This window comes from Poeciliopsis prolifica, unplaced genomic scaffold, assembly GCF_027474105.1.
Source record: "Poeciliopsis prolifica strain line A6 unplaced genomic scaffold, Auburn_PproV2 SCAFFOLD039, whole genome shotgun sequence".
Classification (NCBI taxonomy): Eukaryota; Metazoa; Chordata; class Actinopteri; order Cyprinodontiformes; family Poeciliidae; genus Poeciliopsis; species Poeciliopsis prolifica.
The window spans coordinates 801,156-823,247 of NW_026562414.1; the positions used below are offsets into that span (position 1 = coordinate 801,156).

At 38.1% G+C, this 22,092-nt stretch overlaps 2 protein-coding genes across 3 annotated transcripts; one reads left to right on the plus strand and one right to left on the minus strand.

Annotated features, from left to right (window-relative positions):
- Positions 1-22: 22 nt before the first annotated feature.
- On the plus strand, positions 23-10,321 carry znf106b (zinc finger protein 106b). 2 transcript variants are annotated; one of them, XM_055054184.1, is made up of 21 exons: positions 23-109; positions 366-555; positions 653-714; positions 1,204-1,407; positions 2,237-3,457; positions 3,536-3,854; positions 3,935-4,001; positions 4,530-4,684; positions 4,767-4,827; positions 5,458-6,106; positions 6,652-6,701; positions 6,780-6,913; positions 7,014-7,148; positions 7,598-7,714; positions 7,803-7,994; positions 8,648-8,710; positions 8,872-8,991; positions 9,091-9,162; positions 9,237-9,308; positions 9,405-9,551; positions 9,931-10,321. In XM_055054184.1, the coding sequence occupies exons 2-21, from the start codon at positions 430-432 to the stop codon at positions 9,985-9,987; spliced, it is 4,023 nt and encodes a 1,340-aa protein (XP_054910159.1). In that variant the 5' UTR covers positions 23-109; positions 366-429; the 3' UTR covers positions 9,988-10,321. The 2 variants fall into 2 exon arrangements, with proteins under 2 accessions (XP_054910159.1, XP_054910161.1); XM_055054186.1 differs by having other exon boundaries at positions 3,536-3,839.
- Positions 10,322-10,653: 332 nt separating this feature from the next.
- capn3b (calpain 3b) lies at positions 10,654-20,660 on the minus strand. The gene is made up of 23 exons (XM_055054187.1): positions 20,171-20,660; positions 18,652-18,721; positions 17,853-17,971; positions 17,088-17,221; positions 16,658-16,826; positions 16,371-16,454; positions 16,189-16,280; positions 15,995-16,072; positions 15,627-15,787; positions 15,379-15,548; positions 15,279-15,290; positions 14,505-14,713; positions 14,356-14,392; positions 13,918-13,935; positions 13,074-13,160; positions 12,900-12,977; positions 12,758-12,815; positions 12,612-12,676; positions 11,964-12,032; positions 11,811-11,889; positions 11,590-11,706; positions 11,296-11,354; positions 10,654-10,790 (listed from the first exon to the last, which is right to left on the minus strand). Exons 1-23 carry the CDS (start codon positions 20,489-20,491, stop codon positions 10,764-10,766), a joined length of 2,313 nt encoding a protein of 770 aa, XP_054910162.1. The 5' UTR covers positions 20,492-20,660; the 3' UTR covers positions 10,654-10,763.
- Positions 20,661-22,092: the final 1,432 nt, after the last annotated feature.

Consider the following 22,092-nt stretch of genomic DNA (forward strand, 5'->3'; position numbering starts at 1 on the left):
GCGAACATGAATGAACTATTGGACGACGTAAATTTGGACGTCAAATACGTCAGCAAATATGGCGACTGCGTAAGGAAGGAGGGTTTTGGAGCCATGTGAAATTTGCCAGGTATTTACAAAACTTGTTTAAATAACTTTACTGTTTTGTTACATTTGAAAATACGAGCAAACCGTATTTAAACGTTCTTAAATTAGTGTGCCATTGTATTGGAGTTGCTTGGATTATTAACGTGCAACTGCTAACTAAATTCTCAGAGATTTCAGTTTAATACCACGTTGTCATGGATTCATTTGTTTAAAATAAGTGAAACATTTTATCGAGCTTGCCTCTTGACAAGTCTTTTTCTGTAATAACATTAAACCAGTGCATAAACGAGGTACAGACGGTGAGTATTTGCAGTTTGGACTCAGGATTGGAGTTGTTCAGACATGGCAGACGTACAAAACAAAAAAAATAAGGTGCAGGAAGCACCAAAAAAGAAGAAACCTGCACAGCCCCACCGAAAGGCAAAGAAAATCTACTGCATTCTATGTCGCAACAATTTTTTAAAAGATGTAAGTGGCTGTAATTATTACAAATTTTTAATTTGTTCTTTATTTTATTCCCCCCCTCAAAAAAAATCTAACTTTGTTTTTGTCTCCTCAACTGTAGGAAACACATGATCATATGCACAGCATGCATCATCACATTGAGCTGGAGAAGGTGTTGGGCAAGTAAGTACCATTTTCGTAGCAGCAAAAATACATATTTCATGTGTTTATGTTGTAGAAAGGTGGCATATTGTGAACAAAAAGATATTATTGTTATTATCATAACAATGATAATGGATGATTTCACTAAAACAGAAATGTGCTGTCACACTAGCCTTCCTTAGAAATCAGCATCATTTAATCAATATTGGAACAGGTCCCATGTTGTTGGAATTAGAATTTGACATTTTCCATTTCTGGATTATTAGGGAAAAATATTTGAATTTTCGGGCATTTTCTTTAACCTGTTTCTAAAAGTTGTAACCATGCATGTTTTAACAAGCCTTTATAAAACTCAAACTTGCAGCATTCGGGGATTATAATTTTATATTATTGTATTGATGGCATCTTTGTCATAAAGTATTTTGTCTTCTAAAAATCTCAAATTGTTTGAAAGCTGGAAGTCTGTCTGTATTTCTATCTGATGTGTTATTTCTGTCTTTGTACCAATAGGGATGCCTTTCACAATTGCCAGGCATGCAATATACATTCATTGGGTTTGAACGAATATGGCAGTCATATCCTAACATCAAAGCACCAAACAATGTTTGAGAACCTGAAGAGCAAAAACGTTAAGCCTGTCAATCTGTTCCAGACTCTCAGCCCAGCGACTGTAAAGACTATCCTGGAAAGAAACAGGGCACTGACGAAACAGAAGTAAGAATTTAATGCTTTGCTGTTGCAGACAAAAAAGTGAGTTTATTTTGTAAAACAAAAATAAAATACTCAGATTGAATATTTGTTTGTTTTGTTTATTTTAGATTCCCATAAGTCATTGCTGTGATTGTAATTGTACATAAATGTACAATTACCCTTCCTGGGATCCACATCATTAAAAATACATTCATTACAAAAACAGCTTGACCCTTAGTATAACATTAGTGACTTAACATAGTGATTCATAAATGTACAATTAGAAGACTTGACAGGTTTTCCGTCAGTCTATTATAAGCCTGGTGGGCCACCAGGCTTTACTTGTTCCCCACCAGGCTAAGCATTGATCACTTAAGTTTTTTTTTTTTAAATGTTTGCATTTGTAAGATTTTATAGTTGGTGTTCAGGTATTAATCTTTCAATAACACATAAAGTAATATTTTTAAATTTCCTGTCAACTTTAAGCATTTTTTTAACTCAAAAACACACCAGCCTCTGGGTGAATGACTGCCCTAGAGACCAACCACCGGGCTTGACAAGTTTTCCGGGGGATACCTTGCTTTGTATCATAAAATAATTAAACAGGGCTCTTTTAAAAGCTCTTGCATATTTTCCATTTAAAACAAGAAGAAATTGACTTATTTTTAGAGGTATGTTTTTATACCTCTATAAAGAAGTTTTCCCCAGCATGCACAAAAATATTCTGTTCAGCATTCCTGTTGCGTGGTAGAAGAGTAAAGCAACCTTTTAAAGTGTGCCTTGTACTAAATTGTGGAAAGTGTAACTAAATGGAAGTTGATTATATAAAACGAATGGTTATTTGTATTTTCAGAAAAAAGGAAGATAAGAAGTCTAAAAAGAAACAAAAGCAGCAAGCCGCAAAGACGCAACAATCTGGTGTCCAAAACAGGAGTCTGGACTCCAAAGAAACGATACAACCCAAACAAATGCAAATGAGAACTCCAAACCAGTGGCAGCAGCCACACTTCCCAGAAAGCAACAATGGTGTTATTCAAAATAAGGAGAACAAAATGTTCCGCATGGAAAACCCGCCTCTACAAAGACCATTTCCTGAACAGAACTGGAGACCACCTTATCTGCAAAGAGCTCCTGTGAGTCAACATTTCCATCACCAATATGGCTGGCATGAGAACGACCAATGGCATAATGATCACTTTGCCAACAACGTGTATTACCAAGGGAATATAAACGGGTTCCAAACTAGTCCATATAGCTACCCTGGGCCTCCAGCTGACCCGTCAGCACAAATGATGCCCACAGTGAGCCAGAGCAACTTCAACCAGCAGAAGCCGACGGGAAACTGTTCCATCACTAACAGGCCGTTCCCTCAAGATGGACCCAACTTGCTTGATCAATACCAATCAGAGAAGGGGAATTCCACTCAACCAAAACATGCGAAAACCGACTCAGTTCGGCCAGAAAGTTCAAACAGTTTGGCTCCGGGGGATTCTGAAAACAAGTGTGGCAGTCAGGCTCCTATACAGGATGTTGATGTTGGCTCCATGCTGAAGCAAATCAGGAGAGCACTGGGTGTCAGGGAGCCATGCAGGGCGGATCGAGAAGCTCGGCAGCAGAATGGGAACGACCACTCTGAGGATCGCTGCACAGAGAAGCCAGTTGCTGCAGACCAGCAGGCAGAAAATCCAGCTAAGACTGAGCTGGCCAGCACCCATGCTACTACTGCTAATGCTGGTGCTTTTCCTTCCACTATCACTCTCCTCAAGCAGAAACAAACAATTCCCAAAGAAAGTCAAAAAGCCAACCAAACACTGAATCTGGAACTTAAAGACAATAAAGCAAAGTCTCAGGAGGCCAGCAATGCTTCGACCTCCGTGATGCCCGTTGAGCTCAATTTTACAAAATCTCCTAAAGTCCGGGTCGCCCACAAATCCAGTAAGGCTAAAGCAGTGAAAGAGACCATTCATAAACCAATCCTGGACAAGCTGCGTCACCTATCAGGATCTAAGAGCAGATTGAACTGGGATGAGATGTACAGCAATAGCAAAAGGAAAAGCTTAAAAGGCAAGCCCTGGTGAGGACCTTCTCCTGGCACAAGGTGCTTGGTTTGATCTCTTTACCTCTTGGTGACCTCTCTTCGTTTCTCGTTCAGGTTCAGAATCAAGTCTGGAACCCAGCCGACTGACATTGAACGCCCTCTGGAAGAAGGTGACCTTCCTCTATCTGAGGGTTTCCATTGGGAATCATTTCCAGACAGCCTTTTAGGCCCGTCTCCCGTTCTGGCCTGTTCACAAGACAATCAGCTTGAAACGCAGTCAGAATCCCAGACACGGGATTCCTCAGAGCAACCCAACGTCCCCCAGGCAAACTACAGCGGCAAGACGGCAAAAAAGGTTTATGTGAAAATGGAACCAAAACTGGAGGATGAGAACGAAAAAGTGAGCAGGAAGAGGACTGTGAGTATGGTGGAAGTAAGCTGCACTTTAAACTGCTATATCTAGTTTGATGAACTTTTATATTGGTGGAATTTCATTTTTCTGTATTTTTGCAGGAAGATGGCCTTTCTGACGGACCAACCTGTAAAAAGAAGAAAACAAAATCAAGAAAGGAGAATTTAGGTACATGAAAATCTTTTGCTTATGTGACTCCTATAAACTGTTGGGACATAAGTTACTCAAAAGGTTTTCTATTTATAAGTCAGACAAAAAGGCTTGTATTTGCTGTTTCCTCAGGTTTTCTTAGGGTAGGGAACATAATGCCTAAAAATGGAAAATCACTGTTTTACCTATTTGTTTTATGTAGGTTGGACAAAAGTTTTTCTTAAACACTGCAGCACTCCTACGATCTGCAAAAATAAGAAATTTGGTTTAAGCTTTGTCCTTTTTAGATTGGTATGATAAAAGATAGAGACTCCATCTTTTTTCTGTCCAGGCTTTTAGTTTTTTTTTTTTGTAGGCCTTGTAATTGAAGCCTGACCTTCATAGAAATATTGCAGATAAATTCAGATTTGTTTGTTGACTGAAAAATGGACTGAAAATTTTGATAATTTGGAAAATATGCATTTGTTTTCCATGTTCCAATCTTAAGGAAATGTGTGTATTTTATAAGTATCTGTGGATAACACATGATCATGTTTGTTCATTCAGACCAGAGTCGGATGGACCAGCTGCTGGCTGTCTCACTCAGGGAGGACGAGCTGAGCCACTCGCTGCAGGATCTGGACCAATCTCTGGTCCAGGCGCGCAATGCTCTGCAAACTGCGTACGCAGAGGTCCAAAGACTGCTGCTTCTGAAACAACAGGTCCTGCCAGCTGTTAAAAATGCAGCTTATTTTATTCTGTCTTTCAGAGATAGTAACTGAATGTTTTCCTCTTTTCCTTTAGATTACAGCTGAGGTCAACAACCTGAGAACTAAACGCATTGAGATCCTGCAAGGAATGCAAGGTAAAATAAATCCTCTTCTGTGAAGTAATTTAATCACACTCCACAGCGTTGTTTATTTGTTTTTAAGCAGTCAGGAGGCACGTTAGCAGAAGTTGAAACTGCTCTGCAAGTTACTCAACAGGTTGTTGCGATGTAACTGAAGTTGAGGGGGAACTTGAAGCTGCTTGTTACCCAGCAGGTTGTTACTAGAGAACCAAAGACTGAGTGAGTTTGTTGAATCCACCCAACTTTCTCAGCGAGGTTGAGTGGCTAAAGCTTTTCCTTTGCCTACAACTCCCAGAATGCTGTGGTGTTCTGGATCAGAGTTCACAGAATATTCTGTCAGTTGTATTATTTATTGACATTGATCTATCCCAGTATTTATTATTATTTATTTATTGTTCAGGCCTGCATTTTTTTATCATAAAATTGCGTAAGTAAAATTTAAAAAATACATCTCAGTAAAAATACGTTCAAAAGTTTTTTTTTCCTTCAAAAAGTTATTTAAGTAAATGTAAGTACCAGTAGTGACTGCCAATCCTTCCAACGAGTTGCTTTGCTCATTTTAGACTGCTTTCCAGACTAACAATTCAAATAAATTTTAATAATTGTTCATTACGACTCATAAAATATAATAATTATCTCTAACAGAAGGATACTCTGGAGCCACCATTTCCTCACCTGGTTCTGCATCCACCATGCCAACAACTTCCTTTCCTTCCTCACTGAATCTGCAGCAGCCTGCAGCAACCCCGGCCTCTTTAGTGACTCTGCCTCTGCCGGCTCCCCTCGTCTGGTCGGCTGGGTCGCTGAAGCAAGAGGCGACTCATGTCGTCGCAACGGGACAGACAAGTCAGGTGTTCGTACCCTCTGCTCTCCAACCTACCACTGAGGTCCCCACTTCAGCTCACGGACCTCCTCCTGAATCCTCTGCCAGGCAGCAGGAGCAGGAGCCGAGGCACAGGCTGACGTGTGTAAAGACCAAGGTTCTGGAAAAACAAATGCAATCTTTGGATGCTGTGGAAGTAGGAGAAGAAAATCAAAGCACAGAACAGGATATAGGAGAAGAGCAGGAAAAAGTGTCACGCATGGACGTAGAGGATGAGGAGGGCAACGAGAGCGACGACTCAGTGGAGGTGGTAAATGCCGCCAGACCGGATGTAATACACATTGAGGAATCAGAATGTGAAGACTCAGCAGAGACAGTTTCTCCAGAGCAGCCCGAAGAACCCCAGACGTCTGTGAGCTTGGAGTTGAACTGTGTGAGCACGCAAACGTCTCAGCAGTGTGAAAGAGAGAGGTGAGCTGGGGTCAAGTCTCTGAAGGAAACGGGAACTTTTATGGCATAAGATTATTACCAGCATAATTTTCTTACAAAGGAAAATGTTGACAAAAAATCCATCTTTTTACCATCAACTTCGAATAACAAATAGAACCACGTCTATTGAGTGACTTTTACTGAAAAGCTGACTTTGCTGCACCCAAATCAGCTTTTTTTAAATGTATTCCACTCAGTTAAATGTAGCAAACGTTTTGAAAGAAAGTGACCGAAATTGTTTTTAAAACTAAAATGAATTTTATCAACTGAGCCTGAAGGCACAAGTCTTTGTTTTGATAACATAAAATTCTTTATAAATGTTTGAAAAACAATACAGCAAGTAACATCTCTTTCCTATCAAAAAAGACAAAAATATGGGTTACTTCATTTGCTTTTTTATTTTTATTTTTTATTGACTCGCTAATACTTTTAACTCAGCAATTTTGGCCCAAGTGAGAGAAAGTTTGGACACCCCTGTTTTCTGGAATGTTCCTGTTTTGCCAACTTCTGTTTCTTCAATCCCCCAGGAAATTTGTGCCTGCAGTTAAACAGAAAAAAGATGTCAGTCACCCTCCAGGTAAGGGTGTCTCTTTTCTTGTCTTTCTAAATGCGCCACATTGAAAAAATGACGCGTCTAAACATGATGACATTCCAGAGTCTGTGGAAGAAGAGGATCCTTATTTAGGGGACTTTTTGAGTCATTCCGGCCCCGTCCACGGCCTTCAGATCCACAACGGACAGTTATTCACATGCTCAGGAGATAACACGGCCCGGGCTTATAACCTGCTGGTACGATGTTGGAAATTCAAAAGCAGCCTTCACAAAACAGAGAAGCTTTATTGTCTCAGACATGAATGAAGTCTTAAAAAATGTGTTTTTATTCATTCAGACCGGTGAGTGTGAAGCGGTGTTTGAGGGTCACACAAACAAAGTGAACTGTCTGCTGGTGTCGTCTCTACCGAACATGCTGGCACGCCTCTACACCGGATCCAGTGACCAAACTATTCGCTGTTACAGCATAAAGGTACAAAATGTCTGAAAACATTAAAAACAAGGTAAATCTTTTCTCCTTTCTTCCTCCATTTCTTGCTTCTCCCTTTTTTCCTTCCTTGCCTTCTTTCTTTAGTTCTGTCTTCCATCTCATGGATTTAGCAGTTTTATTTATATAAAATGTGATTTTCTGCCTATAGTTTCCTACATTATGTCTGTAGGAAACTATTTAAACTTTTAAAGTTAGGTTCAAAAGGACTGTTTAATGTGCAAAGCTTTTAGTACTTCAGCTCTTGAATATAAAATATTACTTTATTGGTGGATGACTGGGTTATTACATTACATTAAGACTGTTTATTAAGCTTTTCCTCAGATAACCCTTAGAAAGTTATGTCTCTTGAAAGTTAAAAGAAATCAGAATTTTTTTATCAGTAGTGACTCTTTTTTTATACTTTGCATGTCTTTATTTTTTGTTATTTGTAGTCTAAAAAGTGTCTTGAGCAGATCACTCTACCAGACAGAGTGCTGTGTTTGCACATCGCCTGGAATATTCTCTACGTCGGACTCGCCAGCGGCTGTGTCATCAGCCATGACCTGAAGGTCAGCAGCCGTTTTCCATCAAATCTGAACCGTTTGAGGCCGCAGAAAAAGGCCAAATGCTCATCGTCTCCTGCATGTCGTCGTTTAGACGCTGAAGGAACTGGACGTGTTGGAGTGCCACGGCCCACGCGGCGTGAGCTGCCTCGGCACGACTCAGGAGGGCGCGCGTCGCCTGCTGCTGGTCGGGTCGTACGACAGCACCATCAGCGTCCGCGACGCCAAGAGCGGCCTGCTGCTGCGGACACTGGAGGGTCACACAAAGACTGTGCTTTGTCTAAAGGTGACGAGAGCACAGCGTCTAGTACTGTAACACTTTCCTGCTCGTATTGGCTCTAGATTAGGATTATTTTTGTTGCACTTAGATGAAAAAGAGTGATAGTTTTCTTGAGGGAAAATTTAGACTGCAAATTGTTGTTTTAACAATCAGCTTCCTATTGTTTCCTTATCTTCACTCATAATGGCTTTGACATTATTACAATGTCTTGCAAAGGAATTGATACCAATTGAACTTCATAATTTATCTTGTAATAACAAAATGTCTTAAACCAACATGTTTCAACATGTGGAGGCTAAATGATTTGATCTGTTATAGTCAGATTGGAAGAAGTGTGTCTGTGAATAACCTGCTGCAGTAAATTAACTAATCGTATCATGATTTCCATTTGTATGATTGATTGTTTTTCTCATGTCTTTCTCTCTTTCTACCAAAGACTGTGTGACAGAAACCGTCAGTCTGGTACATTGGTTTCAACCAGCAGCTTTGTCATTTTATTTGTTGTTTCAGTCGTTTTGTTTGTTTGTTTTGGATATTTAAAATGTCTTTTAAATTAAATTTGCAGTAATCCTTTAAACTTCTTTACTCCGTGTTATTCTCTAGCTGTCTATATCTGTTGTTGTTTTGTTTATTTTAGTTTACTTTTCTGTTGTGTTCAGGTGGTGAATGATCTGGTTTTTAGTGGTTCCAGTGACACATCTGTCCATGCCCACAACATCCATGTAAGTCCTCCACATTAACTGTCCACATTCTGAATAAATCACATTCACATTTATGATCTCTGGTGTTCAACCAGTAAGATGATGATGTTTAAACCATAATTTGTGCTTTATGATAGTCTAGACCTGTATTTCATCCTCTCACTTGTTGTTGATGCTTACAGAATGGGGAGTTGGTTCGGATCTATAAGGGTCACGGTCACGCCGTCACATCCATCGTCATTCTGGGGAAAGTGATGGTGACGGCCTGCCTGGATAAATTAGTCCGTGTTTATGAGCTGCAGGTATCGTTTAATCCTGAGATTTGCTTCCATGTGAATTCTGTCAGGCAGATCTGTGGGGATGAAACCACTTCAAACATGCTGTCTGGTTTGTTTCTATAGTCCCATGATCGTCTGCAGGTCTATGGGGGTCACAGTGACTTGGTGATGTGCATGGCTGTGCACAAGAGTGTGGTAAGTGAACTAAAACGGGCCTTAGGTATTAAGATTCTGGATTTTCAAATGCATTGATAAATTGTTCCACACAGATCTACACAGGCTGCTACGATGGCAGCGTTCAAGCTGTAAAACTCAACCTGATGAAAAACTACCGCTGCTGGGTAAGAACTGCAGACAGACGGAAAACTTTAACCCTCTCACAGTGGCTTTTTAAAATTTCTTTGTGCAATATGTGGTTATGTTTGTCCTCTGTCCAGTGGCAGAGTTGCTCCCTGATTTTTGGCATGCAGGAGCATCTCTTTCAGCACCTTATCCATGACCACAGCAACTCCAAAATGCAGACAGTCAAATGTCGCTGGAAGGAGTGCAACCATTTTTTCAGCACACAGCAGTCAGTCAGACAGGTGAGTGTTTTTTTGTGTGTATCTATATACAAGATATTTTTAATTATGAAACTCCCACTTTACAATAATGCACTACTTTGTGTAATAACGTTAAAGACAAAATATTAAAAGTTCAAGCGATATAACTCTTTTTGCAGTGTTTAGATGTGATTTAATGAACTTTATGATTGTTTAATGAATTGAGAAGAGTAGATTTTTAATAACGGGACCCATTGCATGTATTTTAATATCTGCTCAGAGCTTTAAAACTTTTTCTTTTTTGCTTCAGACATTTCCTCACCTGAAAGGGATTCAGATATTCTTGACATTTAAGCATTATATTTCCTATAAATAAGTTAACTTTGTAAGCTGCTAAGTTATGTTTGGGTTTTTCCCGCAGGAGCTGCCCAAACACATGCAGAACCACACTGATAGTGATTGCCAGCTCCAGCCTTGACAGAAGGGGAGTTGAAGCTATGCAGAAGACGATGCAGAGAATCTGAGTGTTTTGCTCTTTCCTTTGTAGAAATTCAGCTGCTATTGATATTCTGGAGCAAATTCAGGGTTTAAATCATCACATCCAACTTTCTCATGGAAACATCTGCAGCACAAATAATTATGCTGACATGCTCCAGCATGACTTTAGTTTAGAGGCCGTTTACACTGTAAACATAAACATAATGCTGTCATACTTCATTAGATTTTGTCATCCAGTAGAATTACACCAATATCAACTAACTGGTGTAAAATACTGATTTGTTTTTAAAGATTAAAATACTTACTAAAAATGACTTGAAGTCATCTTTCAATCAGACTGAAATTGATCTTTTTTTGGTGAAAGAGTGAATCGTTTTCGCAACAATTTCTTTACATTTCTGTATCTTGCCATGTAATTCCTGCAGAAAGAAAGAAAGTATTCCATAATTCGTACCGTTTGTGTACGGAAATAAAGCAAAACAAACATGTTTTCCCTCATGCTTTTAAATATTGTTTCCAGAAAGATTTCTCAAACAGGTTCTTTCACATTTATAAAATTAAAGTTGACACTTTTACAAATATTTTTGTAGCCTGAGATGAAATTTAAAACTTTGATAAGCAAAAATTAAATGCTTAAGCCACAATGTAGATTAAACTTGCCATCAAAACCTTGCTTTAATGGCAAAAAACAGTACAAAAACATGATTTAGTGACTCGAATGAGCTGTGATCCAGTAGATCGCCAGGTAATCTTCATCTAGGAATACATCGTCAGCTGAAGCCACTGGAAGAAAATACAAAAAATTTTATTTGACCTTTTTTCTGTGGTATTTCACAATCATCCAAATAATTTAATCCTAAATTTAAAACTCTTATTAGTTGTAAATTAGATTTAGATGCATCCTAAAATTGTTTTAGTAATATTTTGTAACCAAACAACAAACCACTTAAAGGGAAACCAGCAAACCCAGTGAAAGAATTATTTTGTGTGTGAAATATTTCCGATTCTTTTAATATTTGAGTGTTTAAGAAATTCAAAACAAAAAAACAAATTCTTGCTGTAATATCCACTCCCAACTCAGAACAGAATGCCTGTTGTGAAGCTTATAAGATGTATATTTAACTTGCTAATGCTATTAAATAGAAGTTATTTTTGTCAGCAGTCAAATATCCTCTGAGGGTTGTGCCAAAAGAAAAGTTCACTGATTTCTACAAAATGCAGGTTTAAGTTTTAAAGAGGTGAAACACTAAACGCAACGTAAACCAGAGAAATTAACACAGCAACGTACCTCCAGGACATTTAGTTTAATTATTCCATCTCCGTCTTTATCGAAGGCATTAAAGGCCCCTGAAAAACAAACAGATGAAGCCAAATCAGATCTTTCTTTAAATAATCTTTCAACTCATGCTATGATTTATGGCATTAGTGTGACCTTTCGCTTCCTATGTGGAATATGAAAAAGATTGATTCTTGTCATTTGGTTATTTTTCACTTTTTTCCTTGGTAAAAAGGCAAAAGGTTTGTTTTTTTTTCTTTTGGTTTCTGTGACATGAAGAACTAAGTGTTGAAATTTTTGACTCACTGAACATTCCCTCTAGTCTCACAAAACAGCAGATGTAGCTGTCAAAGTCAATGTTGAGGTGTTCGTCTGCGTATCGCATGGCTATGATGTCGTACAGCTGTTTGTTGAGGTGAAACCCTGCACAGACGGAAACATTTTTTTAAGCCCAGTGACGTACAACTTTAGTTTAAAAACAGTTAGAATTTCAGTATCTATAACTGATTAAATGGTTTCTTTCTCACCAGCATCATTGACGGCGTTCCTCATCTCAAAGCTGCTGATGGAGCAGGACTTGTTTTGATCGTACTGCTTGAAGATGAGCTGGGAAAAAAAAAAATTTGGATCAAAAGTAGTCATCGTCACCAGACATTAAACCAGAGCTGAATGTATCCTACCTGCCATGCTTTTATCTTTTTCCACAAGTGTTTGAATTCCTGGAAATTCAGTTTGCCTGATCCATCAGTCTGAGAAATAGTTGGTCACAGAAAAATAAGTTCACAAAACTGGTTCTTGTTTCTAGTGAAGGAAATGCAAGACCATTTTTAGAAATAATTTTAGTAATGCTGAGACACTAAAACATTCCATAGTCAATTTCTTAAAAAAATGTTTATGGAAGTAAAATATAAAAAGAGCTTAAAAGGTTCAGTTTTTAGTGTTTTCAATAAGTCAAATGCTTAAAATAGATTTTTATCTATTTCTTCCAGTAATAGATAAAATAACCTGAAATTAATAGAATAATAGTTTGCAGTCATATATTAATTCACAAAACACAGTTTATGAAGCCACTTACAGAAAAATAACTTCTCTCTGACCTAAATTACTGAAGGAGTAAAATCTGTTTTTCATAACAGTTTCCTGTTTTTGAGGAAGTGCGATCATGTTGCGAAGTCTTATTCTTGTTCAACCCTCTGACCGATTGAGCCACATTTCCCCAAAAACTTTTTTGAAATGGAGAATTAATTCACTGTGAATCCACGAGTCAGCAGGGAAACGCCCTCCAGGTTATTTTTACAGCTTCCTGCTTTTAGCATTTTAAAGGATACATCCATTAAAGCGATCATGCTTCGACACGTCTCAAGACTGAAGCCTTCTGTCTTTATCTCACTATCTACAAAATAAAAAAACAAAAAGCAAAGATCAGAATATAAAAGCTTTACATTGGTGCTGTAAACAAATAGTAGCTCTTTACGTTTAGAAAGAACGTTCTTCATGACCGTCTTGAGTTCATTTGCACAGATCTCCAGGTCCTGAGAGAGGGAGGAGATATTTACCTAATTAAACAGCCAAGACATGATGGATTCTGTAAATCTGCCTCATTCCTGCATACACACCTCGCCTGCAATCTGTTTGTAAATGGCTCTGAACTTTTTCTCTTCCTCAGTCTCTTCCTCGGCTTGCAGCAGTTTCCGCTAACAAACGGATGAGAAGAAAATAATTCACAAACATTATTTTAAAGTTTACTTCCTTTGCACACGTAGATGCATTAAAACATTAAAGTTTGTTACCTTTGGTTTCTTCCTCTTTTCCCCCTGAATGCCGTCATGCTCAATTTCTTTGTTGGCTTGAGCTCTGTCTGATACAAATACAATAGGCTGGCGTGTGTGACACCCCCAATATGAAAGAGGACATAAAAAATACCAAAGAGTTAATTGCATGATATAATAATAGTGACCGAAATAAATACTGGCACCTCTGGAAAAAAGATGTCTTAAAAACCTTGAAATGAATTCAGTTTTCATTGCAGTGCTAACATCTCACCCTGAACAACAGTGAGTTATTACTTCCTTAGCTGTTGTTTTCACTAACAAGGTAAGCTTTTTGCCATGTCCTTACTGGTGAACATCAAGAACCTAATTGGGATGGCATGTTCTCTTGTCTTTCCCATTTTGAAACATCACTAGGAGTAATTGGTCTCTGCTGTCAAGTGAAAGTAAAAAAAAACAATTACTCTAACTAATAGAGCATTTTAACTACTAAATAGAGTAAAAATGCTTTAATAGTTGGACTAAAGCATTTTTAAAGCTTCTCAATCAGTTTCAAGTCAGGAAATTTGACTATTCTCCATTGTTTTAGCCGTTCAAAGGAGGACTTGTTTTGGAGGGCTTTAATTCCTTATCTTGCTAAATAATGCAAGATAAGTGAACAGTCACAAACTGGTGGTCATTTGTATTTTATATATGTCTTAAGTTATCTTTGTCTGAAATTAACATTTCTTTAATGACAAAACATTTAAGCAAAAATTAAAAGTAAAAGATCTGAAGGAGCGTGGGGGCTACTTTTTCACAGACATGCATACTACGAATAAATTTAGCTCAAAATCCAGGAATTTCAGCTTTATTCTATTATTACCTTCTTTTTCTTGTCTTGCTAAAGGACAAGGAGGAAGAGAAAAAATTAGATTAGAAAACAAATTAATGGCAAGAAAATGAATAGCAATGATAAATGTAAGACACAGCTAACAGTTAAATTTCATTTTATTCCAGAAATGTCCTTATGTAGCACAATATATTATTATTCGGTTAGTTTTTAATTGTACAGTCTGTCTATATTATTCATTTCTGATACAGATTTAGCAGCATATTTTCAGTCCTTGTGCAATAAAACAGTTCTGAATTTTACTAAAGCAATTGGCCTTAACATTTAACTGTCACCTATCTCTAAACCTTCAAACCCTCAATAACTGGAAAAGTTAATAAAATAGATTCTTACACAGTTCTGTAAACATGTAAAGAAAAAATTCAGCTGCTACAACATGAGCCACTATAAAGCTGCCATCAGTGTGCAAACCTCTAGTTGATCGGTTTCAATGGTGCTCGCTACTTCCCTATGGAAAGAAAAACACAGGCATTAATTACCAACGTTCATTCTTATTTGTTTTCTTCATTTGAATCCCTAACTTTGGACCTCCAAATAACTGGAGCATCAGGGATACTTACTCAGATGTGCTCTGCTTCTCAGAGAAGACCCTGAGGATGAACTCTCCCTCCTCATGGGGTTCAAAGGTCGTGGGGATGATGGCGTACTCTCCCGGAGGCAGTCGGAAACGCTCCGACACCTCCCGCAGGTTGATGTAACTCTTGCATTTAGCTGTGGAGGCTGTGTAGAGGAAGAAGTCCTTCTGCAGGTGTTGATTCTGGCCTTGCATCTGCACATTTGAAAGAATCCTGAGATGTGACTAAACTCTGCATCAAAGGTTGTAATAATAAAAAATGAATAAATACATTTGAGAGAAGAGAGAAAATACTCTAATACCCACAAGCATTAGCAAAAATGTTATAAAAAACTGGTAAAATTGGTAGTGGACACTTTGAACTTCTCATTATGCTGATGCATTAGTTATTTAAAATCCCTCATTTTTCCTTTTCTGTGAAGTTTTAAGTTGACTTTTAAGGTTATGAATAATATAAATTATTTTTGAAAATAACAGTAGATAAGAAATATCTTAACTTGTTTGCTTTTTTTCTTATAAATTACATTGGTAATTTATGGGTTTGCTAAGAAATTTACATGTTTATTTGCTGGAGTTACGGTTAAGGTTTGACAAGCCATCATAAGAAAGTTTACAAATATTTTTCTAAGTCTTAAAACATAAATTAAGAGAAATTGACATGGGTTCATTTTTAAGGTCTATGTAGTGTATGTTTGACCACAACCGGTTTTCTTCAGAAGGGAAAGTCCTGATGGGATTCTTGAAGACGGGGATACTGTACCTTCTCTGGCACCTGCAGAACAAACCAAAAATTAGACTTGAAACAAAGTTTTTAGTGTTTTCAAATGATGTTGAGAATAAATTTGTCATGTAAACACAACCTTGTAGATAGAAAATCCAATGGTAAGGAATTTTGCTCCTTTATGGCGCTGCATCCGACGACCCTTTTGCATCAGGGCTATAACAACAGTGCAGGCCACCTGCCCGTCCTCTGGGTCGTCGTCCTCCTCATACAGCTCAAGCCGATACTGAGGGTTTGTCCAAAATGTGTCTGTGGAGAAATTATTATATTAAACTAGATTTTTTTTTTTAAAGTTTAATAAAAAATGTGTTCATTCAAAGAGCAAACCTGGGAAGTTTCTGCAGCCACCAGCAGAGCTGCCTCTCACCCAGCGACCTTCATTGACCGAAACTGTCCAGGTCATCCGTTCGTCGCCCTGCAGTCCGTCGGGGGTGAGGTTGCACATCTCAAGCTTGGTGAAAGTCTTCTTGAAGTCATCAAAGGACATCCTGGTAAAAAAAAAAAAGACCAAAAAGAAAGCTTGTAAGGAGAGCTTAATCACATCATAATAAGATGAGAGCAATTTCTGCCAGTAATTATTGTGAATAAACATTACTTTAAAGGATCAAACCAGCAAATCCAGCCTTTCATATGTTGTGGTTGCATTTAAAGAGGAAAGGCTGTGATAACGAAGCAGCTCCAGCATTTTCGCTCACCAGAATTCACTTGTCTCCACCGTCTGTTTTTTCAAGTTCTCCCTGTCTGCAGTGGAAATAGTCGACCACTCGTCTGAACTATGATGAAGATCAGCAGATTGATCAGTAGACTTTACAGATTTAATATGCAATTATTCTTTCATTCTTGATTTTAAATTAGTTTGCAGAAGCCATGTGGCAGTTTCACATCTTACTTGGCACTCCAGCGACCCTTCCAGAGCACAAATCCCCAGGGGTTGCGTAGACGAATCAGGCGGATTCTGGAGTCCTTTGAGGCTTCGTCACACTGAGAAAACACCACATCCCATTTCACATTAGAAACGTCTTCTACTCCCAGGATGCATAAGTCTGCATTCAAATGAAATTTCTGTTGCACCTCTTCCAGGCCGATGATGGAGTAGGCATGACCCCTGACCAGCCCTTGGTCAGTCTGGGTCTCCATTTCTTTGGTGGAGGAAACCTGGCAGACATTTCAAAACAAAGATATACTTTTTTAGTAAAATTTATTTGCAACAAGGCAGGTCAAAGTGATTCAGACCAATTGTGAAATGTTCATCAGCTGACAGAAGGCCCGCTTATTCTTCTTTCGGGAGAAAAATACATCTTTACTGCATTTTTTACTCCTTTTAGTAGTAAATATGGAGTGTTTTCTCCAACACTTACATCTATGGAGCAGCCCATCAGCGAGCCCCTCTCCAGCGCCTTCCTCATGATGGTGAAGAGATCAGCAGGTGCCTCGGACAGCTCAAAAAACTCAGTGACTCCACCTGTGAAATCCTCCATGGCTTCCAACGTGTTTCCCCCTTTCAGTGCCTCATAAGATCCATGCAACCTGAGAGAGAGGTCAATCATTCCTGATGCATTGCTGACATGTCTCATCTCAAAGGCTTTTATCACAGCTTCTGCAGCCAACTCAGGGAACATGAGATGTTTCGTGGTTACATGCCAAAATGTGTACATCTTGATTAGACATTTGGTTTTCTGCTTTCCGTCATAAAAGCTTTTTACATCTAATCCCCAGGAAATAATGTATTATAAATATGCTTTTAAACAAGTAGGTTGTGACTGAACCTCGTAGACAGACGTTCCTTACTTGGCATACGCTTTTTCCAACAAAGCACTCCAGAATTCGTTCTTTCTGAAAGATTTGGTGAAAACCAGCTGGTTGTTGCAGGTGGGGATGCGGTCATCCACAACCACATCAATCCATTCACCATAACGCCAGAACTAAGTGAGAGAAAAATGTCACCTTTGTGTGAGAGTAAATTTAAACATTACCACTTAAAACTGCCAATGACTATCTCTATAGTATATTTTAAAATATTTCCTTAAGAAAATGAATCAAGCGTTTCATCTGCATGGAGTTATGGGACTCTCTTATCAGTATCCTCAGCATTAATTTTTCTTTTACAGTGGCTTGTGAAAATTTAGATAAAGTAACATGTAATCTATGGTACATCATCATAGTATTTACAAAGGTATGTATGAAATCAAAAACTTCCATACATTGTTTTTTTGTGAATCTGTTCTTTCTAAGCACACATTTTAAGTGTATTTTAATTTATTGGGTCACTGAATTTGAGGTCCTTGCATTTTAAAACATTACCACTGACACTAACTAGTGCTGTTTTTCCAGAATAATAATCTTTCACCACCGTGCTTAATAGTATGAAGTGTTTGTGCTTATATACCATATTCAGTTTTCTCCAAAAATGCTGCGTATTACAGCCAAATAACAGTATTTGTCCTCATCTGTACAAACATTGACGTAGGCCATTATTTTAGGAAGGTGACAGTATTTAACAACAGTACCACAGACTTTCATTTTCAGCTCCACCTTGCATCAGCACTATGAAACCTGAAAGTGGAAGATTCCGGCGTAATTTTCAGTGAAGCTCTGGTCTGGAGGAATCACTCTGTACAGCAGATTCTCGTTCAGAGTCAGGCAGGCGATGGCGGCGAGCAGCCAGCAGTCCCCTGCCAACAGATTCATGATCTATGATAGCTGTGGGTTTATTCCAAGCAAACATTTGACTTCGAGCCACATTGCAGCAGGTGCTCCTCAACAGTTACAATGAAAGTTGCTCCATTAGTTGTCGATGGGTCATTTTGTCTGTATAAAATCAACCTCTTGATGGTGACGTGATCAGAAGCTTCGCAGCGTTTGCCTCATTTAGGAATCGTTGTAAAGGGACATTTTGCTGCTTTTCAACCTGTGCGACCATTCTTAAACACCAAGTCTTCTCAAAACTGAATTATCCCACTCTCAAAGCAACTTTGATATTATATTTGTGAAAGTAATTTTTGAAACTTTAGAATTTTGTTTGCTACTTTACCCATGCCCAGTTAAATAAAGTTTAAAATGCAGACACAGAATTGGTTAGAGACATAAAACAAGGAAACTGACCTCTTTATCATATTAATGATAAAGAGCCACAATAAGCCACAAAAAGCTGTAAATATGGAAAATTAATGATAAAATATTATAGATGAAAGATAAAAACCGGTGCATTTTTAGATTTTTTTTTTAATCTTAAATCTTTAAAATATTTTATAATTATATAATATTCTAGACTGCTCTGGGCTGGGGTTATGCTGCAGTTTTGAAAAGCAGTAAGCAACGTTGTCTGTAAAAGCAGGACCAACTTAAAAATTACCCAGAGTTCCTTGGCAGATGTCGGTTCTGTTGGCTCCATCGACAATGAACTGGGGATCTTCACAGATTTCCTGGAAGTTAAAAAAGCTGTTACATACAGTCAACTATCAAAAGTCTACTTAGATTTAACAGCAACAGTGCAAAAAGCTAAACATTAATAATGTAATATATTAAATTAATTTATATTTTTTTGACTCAAAATTGGCCCTTTAAACCACTTTAAGGTGCATTTAAAGGTAAGAAAATGCAAATGAAAACAATGGATTTATTAAGTCAGGTAAACTCTGAAATCCTGTGCACATGAGCTACCAACATAGAGGCCTAAAAAGCTGGAGTCATGTTCTTAAATTAGAGCTTGCTCCACTGCTGACCCCCCCGGAAGGGATTCTTGTGTCACTAATCTCAGCCAAATGCCTCAAGCTGCATAAATGATCTGTGATCGTGCAGAAATCACACTCCAAATAGAGTCATCTGTGACAATATGAGACACAATTTTACATAAATTACCAAACATCCATGCTGAAAACTACTTTTGTCAAAAAAATATTGTTTGACCTTGAAGCACGTTTTGACTTCAGGCAGTTGTTATGTTAAAGTACTCATGAGGCTTTTTATTCTGACAACATTCCCAGGACGTTTGAAAGAGAAACAGGCCCACAGCATCACAGATCCTCCACCACTTTAAACTTTAAACAGAAGAGTTCAAAGAACTTCACATGCTAACTTTAATTTGCATCATATGGTTGCTATAGAGAACTTATGATCCCAAGATGATATTCTTTTTTGCAATATTTAACAGTGAGAGTTAAAGCTTGTTTTTTCTTCTTTCTGTGAATTTATATTTATTCACCAAGAAAACAAAAAATCAATGATTACTAACAAAAAGAACCAGAAATTCTGGTCAGCTTACAAAAGTAAAGCATAAATTGAAGAAAGCTTCAGTAACATTTTCTTTCAGTGTGAGATTATTCTACTACAGTGAGTGTACTCTGCTATATGTTTGACCTTCCGTTGCAGCGTTCCTTAAGTTTTGGACGTTTTCTTTTTTAACCACAGTTTTCAAGGGTGTTTAATGCTGTAAGCTAGGGTCTTAGATAAGGATTCTGCAATGTCTGTGTTTGTTTTTAGTGTGCACATCTGTGTCAGTATGTTGGCAGGGAAGTGTCTCAAATGATGCTAGTTTCTGCCAAATGCTCCTGTCGCACCTGCTACAAAAGGTTACATGGGGTCAAAGACAAATCTCAAACTCATGTGTGTCTCAGAAAACTATGCAAGACAACTTTGCCTTCACATTTTCCAGTGTTAGTCTACTGAGTGTGACTGGAAGGTGATAACCCACAAGTATGCACTTGCATCTCATTGCTGCCACGTCAACCAAATGCTTCGCGCATATGCTGCAGTGGAGGTGTTGAGATATGCAGGGTTTGTTGTGGAGAGCTTTTATAAACAACTTAAAGCCTCTACTTCGTTATGTGCAACATATCCTGAAGCATCTGACAAAAACCGAGAAGGGTACTCACTGAGGGACGCTTCCACTCGAACTTCATTTTGGGCTTCTGGCTGTAAAAAAGTGAGGAGTCGTTTGCAGGGAAGAGAGGGTCCTCAAAAAGAACATGCTTTGTCACATATTTATCCCTCAGCTCCAAAAAGGTCTTCAGGCGCTTTGCATCTTTGACGGCCTCGTTTCTGCTGAGAATGGCAGAGTAGATGGAGTTTGCTCCTGTGATCCCGTAGTCAACGTTGCCATCAGCCTCCAGTGACGCCTCAGTGTCACGAAGCACTTTCACCTTTGTTTCTTCAACCACAGGTTCCTTCTCTGGATGGTTCCTGTCCTCCATCATCTAACCCTCCACTGTCTCTACTGCAAGTTTGGGGCTTTTCTTTGCTGAAACAAGTCAAGTTGCAAAATAACCCTGAGAAACTTCCTGTATTGTCCTAAACTAATCACTTTTAGTTCCTTTCTTTTCTAAAGCAAGAGTTATCACTGCTTCCGTGGGCACACTAACACACTAGTAGTGCCCCTGGAGTAGCTGCACCTAAATATAAACCTTTTTAAGAAGGGGGGGAGGCTTCTCAGTGGTTCTCAATATCCAAAGTTAACAGTGTAGCTGTCAGATGAACAGCGTAGAATGAAATATGAAGTTAAGTATATACTCAAATTCATAGATTCCCCCTGAAAGCCATGTTTTGTAGCTAGATTTTAATAATATGATGGGAATTTAGATTTATTCTGCAATATTATTCTGGAATATTTGCATAATAAATCAAAATTACAACAAACACTAACAGCTTGATATCTGATTAAGAATATGTATTAAAAAAAGAAATTACATATCTGCTACCATCAGTCTTCTCCACAGACAAAAAACAATCTAAGTGGAAAAGGTAGTTACGTTTATTGAATGGTAGCAATAGGGACCCCTAGTGGAATAAAATATATTTTACCTCTTTTTCTGTCGCAAAAAACCAACCAATCATGATTTATCTCTTTTTGATTGGTTGAATTTGCGCTCAGCCAGTGTCCATAACAAATACAAACACAGGGCGGTTGAGGACGAGGTTGCCAGATTTGAGAAAAATCCTTATTTTTACACCGTCGTAATTTGAAGTATCTCAACCACGCGCGCGAGCGCGCGCGCGCACACACACACACACACACACACACACACAAAACAGTTTGAGCTTATTTTTTTGTTTTTTAAAACAATCTAACAAACAAACGACCCTAAATAAGTTGTGGCTTAAAAGTTAAGGAGTAAGCATAAAAGGAAAAAAAAAATACAGAAATCAAAAGACAAAAGATTTACCACACAATCTTCACATTTTTCCCACACCGTGATGATGCTGTAGTTTGCATTATATGTGTCTCTCGTTAGTATTAATGTTCTGTAGAATTTCTGATCAAATTACGGCTTCAGATGGCATTTCAGATGATCCTCAATTAAAGTGGCAAGAAGAGAACCATTGTTTAAAGAGAATAATAAGAAGATCTGTTTGAAGTTTTTAATGCAGCAAACATGTGAAAGAAGGAAATGTAAATACAAAAAAAAAGAAAGAAAACTAACATTGAACATCAGAGTAAAACTTTAGGGAGGAAGCAATATGCTGTGGGTCTGTTTTTTTTTAAACTAAAATAGGGAAGATGATCGGCAAGAGTTGATGTGAATATGGAGTCTGATAAATACAGGGGAATTCTGGGGGGAAAAACCTGCTCAAGGTTACAAAAACAGAACAGGATCGAATATTCAAAGGCTGTTCTCTATCCAATTTGATAGAGCTATTTTACAAAAAAATGAGGAAAGGATCTGTATGCAAAAAGTTGGTAAATGTACAAAAGAGGATTAGAAAAACCGAAAGAGTCATTATTATAGAGACTCCAATTTTCGTTCCGCCTTCCTTGGAAGGCAATAAAGGGGGATAATAAGAGTTTTACCTGGCAACC

Excerpts from the sequence above, each read along its gene's own strand:
- znf106b (XM_055054184.1), top strand. The coding sequence starts at position 430 with ATGGCAGACGTACAAAACAAAAAAAATAAGGTGCAGGAAGCACCAAAA. Across the intron at positions 7,149-7,597 it reads TTCGCTGTTACAGCATAAAG|TCTAAAAAGTGTCTTGAGCA; the intron begins GTACAAAATGTC and ends TGTTATTTGTAG. Across the intron at positions 9,163-9,236 it reads TGGCTGTGCACAAGAGTGTG|ATCTACACAGGCTGCTACGA; the intron begins GTAAGTGAACTA and ends TGTTCCACACAG.
- capn3b (XM_055054187.1), bottom strand. The coding sequence starts at position 20,491 with ATGATGGAGGACAGGAACCATCCAGAGAAGGAACCTGTGGTTGAAGAA. Across the intron at positions 16,073-16,188 it reads AAGGGTCGCTGGAGTGCCAA|TTCAGACGAGTGGTCGACTA; the intron begins GTAAGATGTGAA and ends TCTTCATCATAG. Across the intron at positions 12,978-13,073 it reads AAAAGAGGAAGAAACCAAAG|CGGAAACTGCTGCAAGCCGA; the intron begins GTAACAAACTTT and ends TCCGTTTGTTAG.